Here is a 14,703-nt window from a genome sequence, read left to right as displayed (position 1 = left end):
TAAATATAAATATACTCAGATTGTAAATTATTGAAATTAATATTATCAGGTTTCATTTAATAGTTTGTTGGAAAAATTTAAAAAAACCTTACTGGCTTGCTGTACCTATATATCCTACATTTCCAAATACGGTCATCAGCTCATGGCGCCATCTGTGCATATATACTAGAAACTTACGTTGTTTTGTCTTTGAATAATTGAAGTACGAACGTATATTTCTCTTTCTCTTCGGCTTCTCAGTGTGAAATAAGTAGCACAACGACCCTACATAAAAGGTACCTATAAAATTTTAGAAAAAATTGAAATTTTTTTAAGTTTATATTAAACACAAGTGAAGCTGCGGCTAAAAGACAGTTGTCTAGCATATATAGGTATTATCAGCGAATAAGCCGCGTGAACATAATATTAGTCATTTGCATACAGCAAAGAGTGAAGTATTCCACTAAAATTTAGTTATCCTCAAAAAGTAAATTACTATAATACGATAATTCCTCTGGCATACAGAGGAATTATCGTATTGCAACGTTATTACAAAATTCCATTGCGTTTTTTGCGTTGTCTTTTATCACATTTTCACCGCCATTGGAGAAAGTAAAAAATGTTGTCTTCTATCTCGCTTACACTACTGCGGTTTGCCAATAGCAAATATTATTCCACGTTCTGCGATAAACATTCTCATAGATTTTTTTGACATTGAGAACATTACTCATAGAATTTTTTGAAATTGAGAACAGACTTAAAATGAAGCACCAATATTAAGAAAAAACAAATAACCTTGCTTTTGATTGGTCTGTTGCAAGCTGACTTGAAAGTTGGCAGTTGCTCTTGCTTTGCGATTGTAAATTGTGATTTGTGTTGTGGCTTGTCGAATGAAATCTTCAAGTTTGTTTTGTCTCAAAAAATATGGTATTCATTTTATAAATTTCATATAGCCATGAGATAAATAATCTACAAAAATTCTCACAAAAACGAAATGTAATGTGAATAACGTAAAAACAGAATGAAAGTCAGGCTAGTTGCATTATAAAAATGCGAAGTGATACATTCGGCTCATAGTGGATATCACAGTGAAATTTCAGCAAGGTTTTGTGAAGAGAACCATTGGATTTTATCTTGGAATTGTTACATGTACGCAGCGGGAATGACAATAATGGCAGTTTCTGTTGGAGAAATATGTGAGAACACGAAGCTGGCCAGAGAAATGGCACTAATGGGTAACTACGAATCCGCGCTCGTGTATTATGAAGGGACTGTTCAGATGATCCATAGGCTTTTGATGACTATAGCAGACCCCACACGCAAGTCCAAATGGCAACTGGTAAGTGATGTTCACAGTTTATTTATTAATTTCCAATATTTTTTCATGATTTATCCATGTTTTAGTTACCTTGACCAGTGACATTTCCATATATGATAAGACATGTTAATTAGTGTGCCTTTGAAGGGAAGGCGGAAGGCCACCCGCCAAGTTAAGTTTTCTTAATGATGTTGTATATCTTGATAATTTTAAATCAATTGTGACAGTTGTTTATTTTTTAATAACCAATTTTGTAGCACATGTACTACATTTTTTATATGTGCCTAGACTTTAGACACTTGCAAAAAATTATCTAAAATATAGATAAGTACTCAATTGTCTATTTACAATTGATTGGAAAAACAATCAAATTTATGTAAATTTAATCAGCACAGATTTTAGGATAATGTTGTTGATATTAAAAAAATAAGGAAATTGTTTATATTGTACTTAGTCAGTATATTAAATAATGAACTAAAATTGTTTATTGTGTACCACATATTTAGTAAACAATCACTTTATTGTGGATGACTTATGAGAAATGGAACACAGAAAATGTGTTTATTTTCTACATTACAATCTAAATCAAAGAGAATGAAATGTGAGCTTGAATAATAACTTAATCTATATATTTATTTTAAATTATATAATTACTTATAAAAGCAGAGTAAGCTCAGGAGTCAGTTGAGGGAGATTCTGCTCAAACTCCAAGTAATGAGCTGAGTACTGGGTGGTCTATCAGTTTTGCGCTTTACAATTCTCTCATGATACAATCAATTCAATTTCATATCTAGAAAAAAGAGTATGTATATATTTTTATCAGTAATTTACTACAAGCTCTGCTTAATTTTGGATGATTGATTGATGATTAATCATTGGCACATTTGCCAATGATTAAAAAATCAGTAATGTTATATTAAAAATAAAAATTTTACTTTCTATATGTTGTTATCTAAATTACATAAACAGATAATAGCAAGTTTATTACATTAAAATTAAATAATACAAAAAATATTTTTGATGTCAACTATTTACTAACATAATAATTATCCTTTTTTCCTTTTTTATATAAATAATAAATAAAGGATGAAAATTCAGGTGAACTGTTTTTTTTGTGTGTAATATACACACATATAACTTTTACTTTGAGTCAATCAAGTTAAAATTTCAATTTTAGTGTTACAATGTTGTGCTAATTTTAATTTTACATAAATTTTAATGGAAAATATCAAAGCACATTAAAATCTGTTAGATAATTTATGTAAAAGAGCAAATACATGTCTTTATTTCTTTCTAATTCGTTTTGTTCTTACATAATTTTTAGTCCAATTTTAAGCCAATTTATTATCAAAATAGTTTCTTCCTGTCTTTAATTCTATAATAATTTTATTCAAATTTCAACATGTTCTATTGTACAAAAATTTTAAATAATTTAAAGTAATACAATATTCTGCAATGCATCCTGTGAAATTTGCCTTAATTTTAAAAGAAACTGGTTTCAAGTTATTTAAAAATGTGACAGACATGTTTTAAGTGAGCCTGTCAGTTGACTAATGAAGATTAATTTGCCTCAGGTCAATGATACCCTTGCTGAATCATTAAAATTCAACTGTACTCTATGTACCCACTCCCACACACATTTCTAATTATATGTGTGTATGTAACATTTGAATACACTCATTTGTCAGCCATTTAGGTATAACAGCTGCAGTTTTTTTATTGATTACTATTTAAATTAATTAATAATTGGAAACCAGCAGTGCTGTACATTAAATGTCTTCTCAAACAATCTTCAAAAACCACTAAAACTTCATATTTTAGTTAAGATACTATATTATTTATGATTTATGTTTATCATATCAATAGTTTCCATAGATTTTGTTCATATCTATTTGTGTGTATGTATGCTAATCTCAGAAACTGTTTATTCAATTAAAATGCCCTGTATAGTAGTGTATTCTAACAAATTTCCTGTAACATTAAGTGTTTATTTCCTGTAACATTTAATGTTATAAACTTCATTGTTATTTTGAATGATACTGGTATTTAGTTGAGGGTTACTCTTTTCAATTAAAGTATAAATAATTTCCCTTTTCACACATTTTCACAGACATATGTATATACCTTGGTCATATGACCAATCATAAATTTAGTCATTCATATATTTAAGTTTACTAAGTAACAATTATTTAGGAAATATTTTATTATTTAAAGAAATACTTAATATTCAGAAATATTTTAGTTATTTGTATTAATTATATTAATAGGAAATAAAATATACCCATGACATATGTGTGTATATCAGAAAAATATACACATCTACATTTAGAATAGGTTTGAATCACAAATAGATTTTTCCAGTGTTTGCAGTAGTGTAGTGTAAAAAGTGTAGTTTCACTAAAATCTGGTGTTTATAAACTATGGTAATCACTAATGGTGTGTATGCTCATTTCTCATTGTGGTGTAAAAAAATTTAATCATATATATTTTGTTGAATAATATATTGTAAATTATACTACATAGTATTCTCTGGACTACATAATACTCCATGCTGCAGAAACCTTTAAGTAGCTTATTTTTTTTATTTTTAACCTTTTACATTTAAGTATGTTTGTTTTTTAGAGGTTCACATTGATGGGGTATTGAAATGAGATCAATTGGCTAATAGTATCAAAATTAAAACAATGGTTTTCAGGAGATATCACATAATACCTGATAGTAAACATTGCTTTAAAATTTTCTAGCTTTCCTATTTCAGTTAAAAATTTATTATAAAAATTGGTGTTTATCTGATAAACTTCAAGGAACTTAATCATCCAAATTTGAAATAGTTTTTCAAGTTCCTTCAATAATATGTAAACAGTTTCTTGATTCATGTCAGTAACATAAATACCAGAAAGAGCGCACCACATTTTTATCAAAATTGTCTTATTTATCTTGGCTATTTTAGTGATACCGTCCATACAGTCGCATCACAAATATTATGCAAATATTTTGTAGTCTGTCTTATTTATTATTTACTAGTTCTGATTACAAACGTCTTTGGACATGTGGGACAACACTGATGATGCTAAATCACTGTAACAAAGTACAAGTTGGTTATTGTGTGATTTTTTAACTTTGCGTCACATCATCATTGTTTTTGCGACTGTAAAGATATATTCCTTTCCTTCCCAAATAAATGGGCTATCCAACACTAAACTAATTTTCAGAACCGGATCAGTTACACCGGAGTTATTATTACCCCGAATGTGCAAACTCACAAACTTTACCCTTTTGCTGATAGATGAGATGGCAAACAAGCCAATGGCTCATCTAGTGGTAAATGGCAACAGTCTTCTTTAGACATGCAGCGCCACGGTCAACACGTCACCATGTGACACCCGTAGGAACCCTCTTACTAGGATGTAATGACTCCGCATCCATGTGATTTCACTGCTATATCTCGTTCAAACAAAACGCAATTTAGACAGTACCTACTTTGCAATTGCCAGAAATCATGTTTCAGCCAGAAACAGATGTACCTACATACCTACTTATACACAAGGGGTTCCATATTGTTGCATGTGACTGTACCTATTCAATTGAATGTGCACGCTACTTGCTTGTGCTTACATAGGTGTGTTATTGTGATCGATAAACCTGTGTTCTCGAGGTGAAAACCAACGGTCTTTACTCAATCGCGTTCACCCCAGACAATGAAGTAATTCTGATTAAAAATTTCCGCAACTGATTCCATTTCAATTTGTACCACAGATAAAATAATATTTGTTCTAGATAGATTTGTCGGCAAGTAGTAACCAACAGTACAAAAACAGTTTTTATCTTAACAAAAAAATTAGTACATCTCAAAGTTCAGTAAATGTTTTTATTTATACTAAAGACGTTCGTTTTCTTCATTCTAATCGCTATCGATTTTTAGATTGTAAGCACTAAGTTGTGCAATTGCGTTTAGTATTTAGTTCAATAACAAAGTATGATAATAAAAGTTTAAACTTTAGTTAGAGTAAGTAATGCCACTGGCAGCACAGTTTTTTTAGTTACAGTCATAATTACTTTAATATATTTTGTTCACAATATAATCATTTCCTAAGTTAATAAAGAATCCATTCCTTGATGATAATTTTACTAGAAAACTCTTTATTAGGGAAATAAAATTAATCTTTATCCATATAAATCTTATTTTTGATTGTATAAGGGAATTATTATATTGCTAAATGACATTATAGTCAACGTAGTATATCGTCGATAGTAGTCGATAAACATTTTTCTTAGCATTCAATTTCAAATTAGTTCAAAAGAAACGAAAATTATCAGATATCATCAAAAAATGGGACTGTCATTTACTGAACATGAACTGGTGATTTTTTTTGTCGAGTCTATTTTGCTAGATACTGCGACCTGATAAAAACTCCACGACATTCATCGACAAGTTTTTCTCTCGATGGCTTTCGAAATTTGTAACATTACGTTTTCTATGACTTTGTAATTAGTTACAATCTATGCCTGTAATCATGAAATGTTGCACGTTTAACTAACGGAACGCGGGCTAATCGTCTAATCGACTGTTACAAATCGATCGAGGGCTGTAATTAAATTGTTACACTTTTACTGATAGAACACGAACCACTTCACGCATCTCCATACATGCATGCATTTACATATTGTTACCACGTAATAATGGTCGTATGCACAAAACATCTAATCGATAGATTTCATCTCTCAATTGCATTCCAAATGTATCGATCGTTCACGAACATTCTAATCTACGTAAATGACATCATTTAAGACTTATTACAGAGCTTTAATTTAATTTTCGCAATTAATAGAGGCATTATATTAAAATTATAGTATTAGTGGTTAATGTAGTGGGTGACATCACACCCGTAGCTCCGGCAATAGGCGGTAGAGGTACACCTTGGAGTTTTAGCCGGTAGGAGACCAGCAGTACCAGCTCGTTACCCCTGGAGCGGGCGGGTCTCCATTATGGATTTCTCCAATAATTGTTATATTTTAGTAAGGGCTAATTATTACATTTTAATCTTTATTTTACAATGAAAGTTTAACATTATGGTCGCATGTTTATCGTCCTCTCGTCTTATTCTTCAATCTTCCTTTTACTTTGGCCTCTATTCTTACTATATTTCTTAGATATTACTTGACAAATGATATCAGACTTTTTACAAGTAACGGAAATGATTCATTTTATTATTTTGTTTTGTGTATATCACCACACGCAGAACTGTTCTTAGTGTTATGTCATAATCATTATCAATACGGTCGTTAGCAATCTCGACGAAGTCGAGATCGTGCCCGAAACACCATCGGATTTGCGAAAAACCAGTTTGCGATACTCAGAAATACTTTCTACATACAAATGCAATTGGACTTTTTTATATACACTGGGTCTGGATTCAAGTTGTGAAATGTAGGTACACTTTGTTTCAATTGGCTATTTAAAGTTCTGTAATATGTATTAAGTTACCTCTATCACAAAATATTATTATCACGCCAAAATATTTCTTTTAGTGTCATTTGTAAATTTATCTTATTGATTGCTTACGGTGTGTTATGATGCGTTAATGCTTTACAATAAGTGGATAAATTTGAATGTTAAGGTAAAACTGAATTACCATTCAAAATGCCGGCCTGTTACATAATAACTTTATCAATACTATTGATAAGATCTCTAAGATAAGTCTACTTATGTAAAGTTTACTAAATCATCTAAATTATCAAGCGTCTTGCCCCTCACAGTGCTCGAGATAACCTTCCAAATCAACTTGTATAATCAATATTCAAGCCCTGCCGATTTTAAAGTATTTATTTGTAAATGTAATGTAAATCATAACCAAAAAGTTTTTTATTTCGTCTTTGACTTTACCATTTACATTCTATCATACTTAACAATTTGATAAACGATCACTTTAAAGGCCTTAGGACCCCTTTTGATCATAGTCTAATTTCGTGTCTGGATGTCCGCCAAGCATTTGTTCTATCAGTCATGTTCGTTTTATATTGTTAGGCAAATGTACCACGTTAGCTGACGCCGCAGGTCGTCGAACTTGCTTCAATGGAATATTGGTCGCCTAATGACGCATTTGGGGTGAACCGAGTCTATTCTATTATCTTGAAACAAAATTCATTTCGAATTGTAAGCCTTAAAATTATTTGTGTAAAGTATAGAATCCCGTAGACAGTCCAGAAAAGGAAAGGTGCTTATTATTTATCATTTATGTGGGTGGCTGCTTTAATTACCGTCACAACGACCTTCGCATGTTATTCAGATCAGTGCGATTAGTAATTCCATGATTCTTAGGAAAGTGGGTCAAGGTGTACATTTTGTTGAAAATAGGTGAAAACTTATAACAAACTTGTGATGGCACGGTATTAGCCGCAGTTGCTCAATTTGTGTTTCCGTGTGGGAAGCACATGACGTATTCATTGTGTACCTTTGTCATATTGTGATAATCGCGTGAGATATCGAAATTTCACTTTTGTGGCCACAGTGTTGGAATTAATTTATCGTGAAAGGAATTAATCTGTGACGTATCAATTTCCGTCTTAGATGATGTGTGACGCTTTTTGTTTGGTTCTTGGAAATACTGGTTGAATTCTCGATTTACGCGGTACATTGCGTTCCGTTTAGCACCATTGTGATGTGTTGATGTGTGAGTAACTCATTGTAGTCTTCATTACTTGCAAGAAAATTGAAAAGATAGGAAATTGTCCATTATAACGCGTGTAATGTAACATGTTAACCTCGAGTAACCCGTCCTGTGATAGTTTAAACCGAATAATTATCTATTGGAAATAATTATATTTTGTGTACTAAATGGGCACAATGCAATTCTTTAAAAATAAGAGGCTCTAGTGCCTACTATACGAGATGAAAGATCGATTACACTAAGAAAAGGCGACTTATATGTATGCAACATGTTCTTGCCATATATGAAGAATATGACCTTCACTCTGGCAATGTTGAATGCAAATTAATAAAAAAATTAAAGTCATATCTCTTTTGCTCTAAGAAGAATTGGTTTCTCTAGAGTTGTACAGTTGTTTGTTTTTCTCCCGAATGGCTAGTTAAAATTGTATATGATAAAACTTTTAGATTAATTATAATTAATAGACTTATCAATCCTTTTATTTAAAACTGATATTTTGATTGTACAATAAAGTATTATAAACAAAAATAACCTTTAATAAAGTATGATTGAATTCGTTACTAATTCTGTATAATATTTTTGATGTTATTTATCATGTAATGACTATCCCGTCTTTGGTAATGCTTAACGCTTCGAGTTATCCAGTGGAGAATCACAAATGAGATTAAGTCACTTAGCCCATAGTTACCAGCTTTATATCCAAAGGACGATGTTAAAATTGATCTGTACAAAAAAATACTAGCAATAGAGACTAGTCCACATTAATATCATTATACCTAATTCCTTCTAACAATAGGATGTCTCAACCAATTGTTGTTAACATAATGTATTTGATTGTAGGTCCAAAAGCAAATGGCTCGTGAGTACGAACAACTCAAGGCGACGGTGGCAACGCTGCAGATGTTCCAACACGAAGGGGAAAAAGCTATTACGCCTCTAACAGGAAGTAAGTGAGACAATTTATTTTAGTACATCTTCGTATTCGTATCAACCATTTGTACTATCGTCGGGATACACCTTTCAAACATAGGAATAGAAAATTATTTTTTATAAGGGGTTTGGGCTATTACTCGTTTATTTTTTTAAGGTTCATTAATGTTTAAGGGATGATAATGAAATGATGAACCCGACTGCGCTAACGGTATACATAATTTTTAAGTGTACATATGATAATGGGATGCACCCGTCTGCGCTATAACGGTTTACGCTGGCGGGGCACCAGTGGAGGATGATAGAATGAACATGAAGTCAGGTTTGTTAACCCATCGTGATAAATTCACCGGGAATTTATCACAATTGTTTCCAGGGGGGACCGCTTGGAGGTCAACCTGACATGGGTACATTGCTAGCAATGGGATCATCAGTCTCATTACTAGCATACCGTTCCCCCCACGCTAACGGTATGCGCTGGCGGGGTACCAGTGGAGGATGATAAGACGAACATGTGATCGCCGTTTTTTTTATTGTTGTTGCCAGGGATAAGAATTGAAGAATATTCTCCTGAGCTATGATTTTAGCTACTCAGTATAGTGTGTACTTTTCAAAACAGATATATCGTCTGTGCAGGAGTAAGTTCCAACCAAATATGATGTGTAATGGCGTTTTCTCTACCATTTGGCAAAATCTGTAAATCTTTGCTAAGTACAGACCTTGCCATGTGTTTATTTAATTTGCAGTGACCAATGAGAGTCCTAGTCACGATGCATATTTTTTTTTTCTCAAAAGCATCAGTCTATTGTATTATTGATTCTATTTTTTATTGGATTCGATTCCTTATTTGGGCTTTTGAATGTATTAATCCTACCATTTTGGACATGTGATTTGGTACTTATGGCGAATGATATACAGTTATATCCCTATATACAAGACATTTGACGTAGTTCCACTGACTAGTACGCGGTCGCCGTACATTGTTACCGCGGTAGACTTTCTAAAAAGTGGTCTGCGTGGGTACCTCAGTCTCACCTATTCTAACCTCTAATCAGCATGCTTCGTAAGAAGTGTTTCAGTTGAAGGGCGAGATAAGGCAGTGCATTACAGAATACTTAAGCATCAATCACATGTTAGTCCACGGGAATGGCAAAACCGGAGTAGTAGTATCATGGGCGTCAGATTATTACGAAATGTCCGTAATGCAGTTCATGTATGTTTAATTGCTTTTAATGGCATTTATATAATTTGAAAGTCATATTATATAATTTGTGGATATTAAATAAAAAGGCGACAATTATCACTTATAATGATGCGGGTCGGTAACTTGTTTACCATTTCAATAACATAAAAAGTTAAAAAAGTAATTAAAAAGATTAAAATTGTGAACTACACTGTTCCCAATATTTGGTATATATGGGATATCGTTGAGTATACACACCTCTAATTACACTGTTCCCAATATTTTTGAAAGGAATGGGGTGGTCATTGGTCTATAACTAACAGATTACGATGCAAACCGTCGACCGTTGCCTGTATGTATTACAACTGCTATAACAAAATGTGTATTAAATTTTGTCTATAGTACTATTATAATACCGACTTTAGAATGACTTTTTTATGTCACAACTGTATTTTATTGTTTTATTCATATTTTACTATCCGTATGGTTTTCTTTTTGCCTTTCTCATATTCAATATCATTTTTATTTATAACTCGTTATTGTACCTTTACAAAATAAAATAGAATATATATACATAGTGCATAGGTATCGTAAAGGCGGTCTTATCGATTAAGCGATCATCACAATTTATTGTATTTTTAACAAAATTCTAAGTCTAATGATTATAGTTTTAAATGAAAATTATTAATCGAATCCTGCTTGTAGTCAGTAGAACAGTATTCGTTAATATTAAATTGGTACATGATAGGGATCAGCGCATATAGAGCATGAAATTATCTCAAGTTATTCCACGCTAGACCTACGCCTTTTTGTACTATTGTAGTTACATATTACGTTTCAGATAGGGATGTTCGATTTTAGAAAAACATCGATGTTGATATATTTGTCAATATGGAATTGCGATAAATATCGTATTAGAAATGTCGATGTCAGTAAACGTTGTTTTTTTTTATTTCAAATAGACTTTTTTTAACTTTTCGTTCACTTTTATTTTATCACTTTTAGACTTTTTTAATATCGATATTTTTGGATTGAACATCGATGTACCAATCGATTATATCTATCCATGTCTAGTCGACACCCGTTGTGGTTCTGGCGTCTAAAGGCTACGTTAATCATTTACCATTAGAAGCTTCATTACTATCGTGGTTTAAAAAAATATCGAAATAATAGTGAAATATGTATCAAAATCTTTTGCGTGCTTTAGAAGAAGGGATCGGAGAAACAAACTGACAAAAACTGCAAAACTTCGCATTAATAATTAATAATATTTATTACGTATTATTGTAGATTACGTCAGTTACGTCAAATTGAGTCCGTAGTAGATGTGACAAAAAAATGTTTACACTTCTGATTTGCATGTTTATGATGTAACCCCCACGCTTTTAGCGCATTTGGAAAACTATATTTTTCGTTTTATTGCTCTATCTACATATTACTTATAAAACAATAGAAAAACATACAGAGGATTACGCGGACAAAATCTTCAAAATGAGTCTATGCAAACATTAGAATAGCAGAGAGGGGTGGACTCACTGTCTCCTCTGAGTTATAGACCGTTTTGTCAATTTATTACTTTTAATTTTTATTATAAACAGCAATTGTCTTAGTTTATTATTAGCTATACATATAAATAAAATTGGAGTGTCTGTTTGTAATATAAAAATAACCGTTTTTTACTACATGCATGTGAATATAAATACGGTACATACAGCATAATAACATTTTTTACAAAATTTGTCTGGCTGTCTGTTTGTTTCCGCTAATCTCTGAAAAGGCTGGACCAATTTTGACGGGACTTTTTTTGGCAGGTAGCTGATGTAATAAGGAGTAACTTAGGCTACTGTTATATTAGTAAAATAAAGTTAAATTCCACGCCGACGAAGTCGCGGGTACAGCTAGTTACAAATAAAGATGATTATTATTATTTGCTTGCAAATGCGCCATAGTTAAATCATTGTTACATAGATTTATATAAAAAATATTTTGTTTTTAGTCTCTGACGCAGGCCTGATTTAATGTTTAAGTTTCGTTAAAGTTTTCCCACATGCTGTATTCATACAAATTTGATGTTTTTTTTTTAAAGTTAATATACTTATCAATACGATGTGAGTACCTACGGCTTGTTCTAAAGTGGAATCAAGTATGTTTATATTTGTATCGATAAAAATGTGTAGGAGATTATCTATTTTTGTTATCACAATATAATGTCAGGGTAAACTTTTCTCACCTGATCTCCTGATATCATTCGTAACTATCATCATCATTAGCATAATTTCGCAGCTTCGGTAGAATTTGATAGATAATCAATTTATCTTAATACTAATAACACAGGCTATGAATAATACAAGTATAATTAAACGAAGTAAGTATTGTGTTTGTTAGTTAGTATAACTTGTGTGAAGTAATTATGATAATTAATCTCAAAAAAGAATTGATTTCGATTCCTCGCGCAGTGCAAACTTTGTATTCATGACTATGATTGTTTGTATTGGTTTGGGTGTTTTATGTGTATATTAGGATGGATTTACAAAAAAGTAGTATATCAGTTATCTAGTAGGGAAAAATCTTGGGGCAGTTGATACGACACGACGAAATAATAACATTATTGAAGGAAAAATAGATGGAGAGAGAGGAAGGGGAAGACCAAGACACAGCTATATCAAGCAAGTTAAAGTAAAAGTTGGAGTCGTGTCGTATCAACAGCTAAAAAGACTGATAGAAGATCGTGGAAGGTGGCGGGAGCTTCACCAACAAGAGCACAGCTCTTAAATTATGAATGAATGAATGATCTAGTATCCATAACATAAGCTCTGCTTAGCTTGAGACTGCATGTCGCCGCGAGGATTGTCCAGAATTATTTTACATTACTGTAATATAAAAAAAACTTAATGCTTTCTCTTCTTAAAGTATGATTTAAAACATGCAATACATATTCTACAAGCTAGAAATATCTGCCATGAATATGCAATAACGTAATTAATTAAATAATTATGATCACACCGTTTTGGATGAGTTTCCGATTGGCAGCTATTGTGTCAAGTGACATAAGCGGTGAAGCCTAAGTTGAATAGTGAATCGAAGGTCGACGCAGAGCCGATTACATCGACTTAGGTCTGATGACGCGAATGTAACCTACTCTTTTTGTAGACAGACCAAGAATAGTGCGGTTCGTGTGTTTTGAATATCGTTATGCGTTTCTAAGCTTGAATCTTGATTCTTTCTTGATATGACTCTTAGTACTGAAACCGTTGGTAGAGTAATCTTTCCATACTTATATTATTGTACTAGCATATTACCCGCGAATTCGTCCGCGTTAAATTATTTTTTTATTAATATAATAAAAATTCTTAAATATAATTAGTCTAAGTTACTTTTATGACATTAGCTATTATATCTGCTAGTGAAAGTTTCGAAAAAACCGGTCGTTTCAAAAATTAGATAGATGAAATACATAGAAAGGAATTAGGCTTGGTATAAAATATAGGCTAATCTATCATGATTATGCTAAAAATAGTGAATACTAATTAAACATATTTGTTTACACAAACATTGGCAGTTGTTTACTTTTAAAACGTATTGAATTACCAATGTCGTATTTCCTTAAATGTCGAACTGTATGTCAACCTTATAAGCATTTTATTTGTCGATTTGTCACCTGTAATGACACATACCTGTAAAACATGTGTGTGTGTGTGTGTATGTTATCTTCTACTACAATCTTGACTTACCTACTCCAGCGTTCTAGGTTACGTTGATTACTTATAAACACGTCCTTACGTACAGTCATGTAACATATTAGATGGTAGCGATTTCAAATATATCATAGTATTTAGAGTTATATATATTGTTAAAATTATTACAAACTATTAATGAAATAATCATCAGACTACTGCACTTCGAAAATATAAAATTTGAGTAATTTTGAATTTGTGTTCCCTAAAGAAATATTGTCAAATTCTAACGCTACGGTATATATGGAGCTGACTGTACAAGATCTCTAGAGATAATTTCTAAAATTATAACCACAACTGAACTCATTTACGCCCTAATTCTCTCCTTATCATCAACTGTAGCTTTTGATGTAAGTAATATGTGAATAAAAATTATCCAAAAAATTAACATTTTTTACATGTTTGCTGAGGACTCGATAGTCCTGAAATCCGGCAATCTCTCAAAATTACTTCCGGGATTATCAACTGTCCCAAGGCGGTGTATCAATATTTTTTCCACAAGTCCCTTGTGAATTATGTATATCAAGGTCGAGCGTGTCGACTAGGGTAGCGTATATATAGAATTACCAAACGGTATTCATTGAAGGTCATCCAAGTGTACGCTCCAACTATCGACGCATCATCCGACGATGAGGTCATGAGGCTATGTATGATATTGTATCTCCAGAGCCATACATAGTACAAAGACTCATTATAACGTTGTCATGGGAGACTTTAACGCAAAATTGGGCAAACGAAGCGGTGATGAGCTGAGAGTGGGGCAATTTGGTATAGGTGATCGGAACTTCCGAGGTCAAATGCTGGCCGACTTCATGGAGAAGGAGAACCTCTTTATGATGAACTCCTTCTTCAGGAAGCCGGAACACCGGAAATGGACGTGGATTAGTCCCG

General features: G+C 32.2%; 1 protein-coding gene across 1 annotated transcript in view; it reads left to right on the top strand.

Annotated features, from left to right (window-relative positions):
* Positions 1 to 850: 850 nt before the first annotated feature.
* Positions 851 to 14,703, top strand: part of LOC131846397 (katanin p60 ATPase-containing subunit A-like 1) — a 28,694-nt gene continuing 14,841 nt past the window's right edge. The window contains exons 1-2 of the mRNA XM_059195676.1: positions 851 to 1,318; positions 8,806 to 8,911. Of these exons, the coding sequence (XP_059051659.1) occupies positions 1,127 to 1,318; positions 8,806 to 8,911 (298 nt within the window). The 5' untranslated portion in view covers positions 851 to 1,126. The remainder of the gene's footprint in view (positions 1,319 to 8,805; positions 8,912 to 14,703) is intronic.

Source organism: Achroia grisella, unplaced genomic scaffold (genome assembly GCF_030625045.1).
Source record: "Achroia grisella isolate CSIRO2021 unplaced genomic scaffold, CSIRO_AGI_Agris_v1 utg511, whole genome shotgun sequence".
Taxonomy (NCBI): Eukaryota; Metazoa; Arthropoda; class Insecta; order Lepidoptera; family Pyralidae; genus Achroia; species Achroia grisella.
Note: the sequence above shows the minus strand (reverse complement) of the source record. Positions and strands in the feature narration are given on the sequence as shown.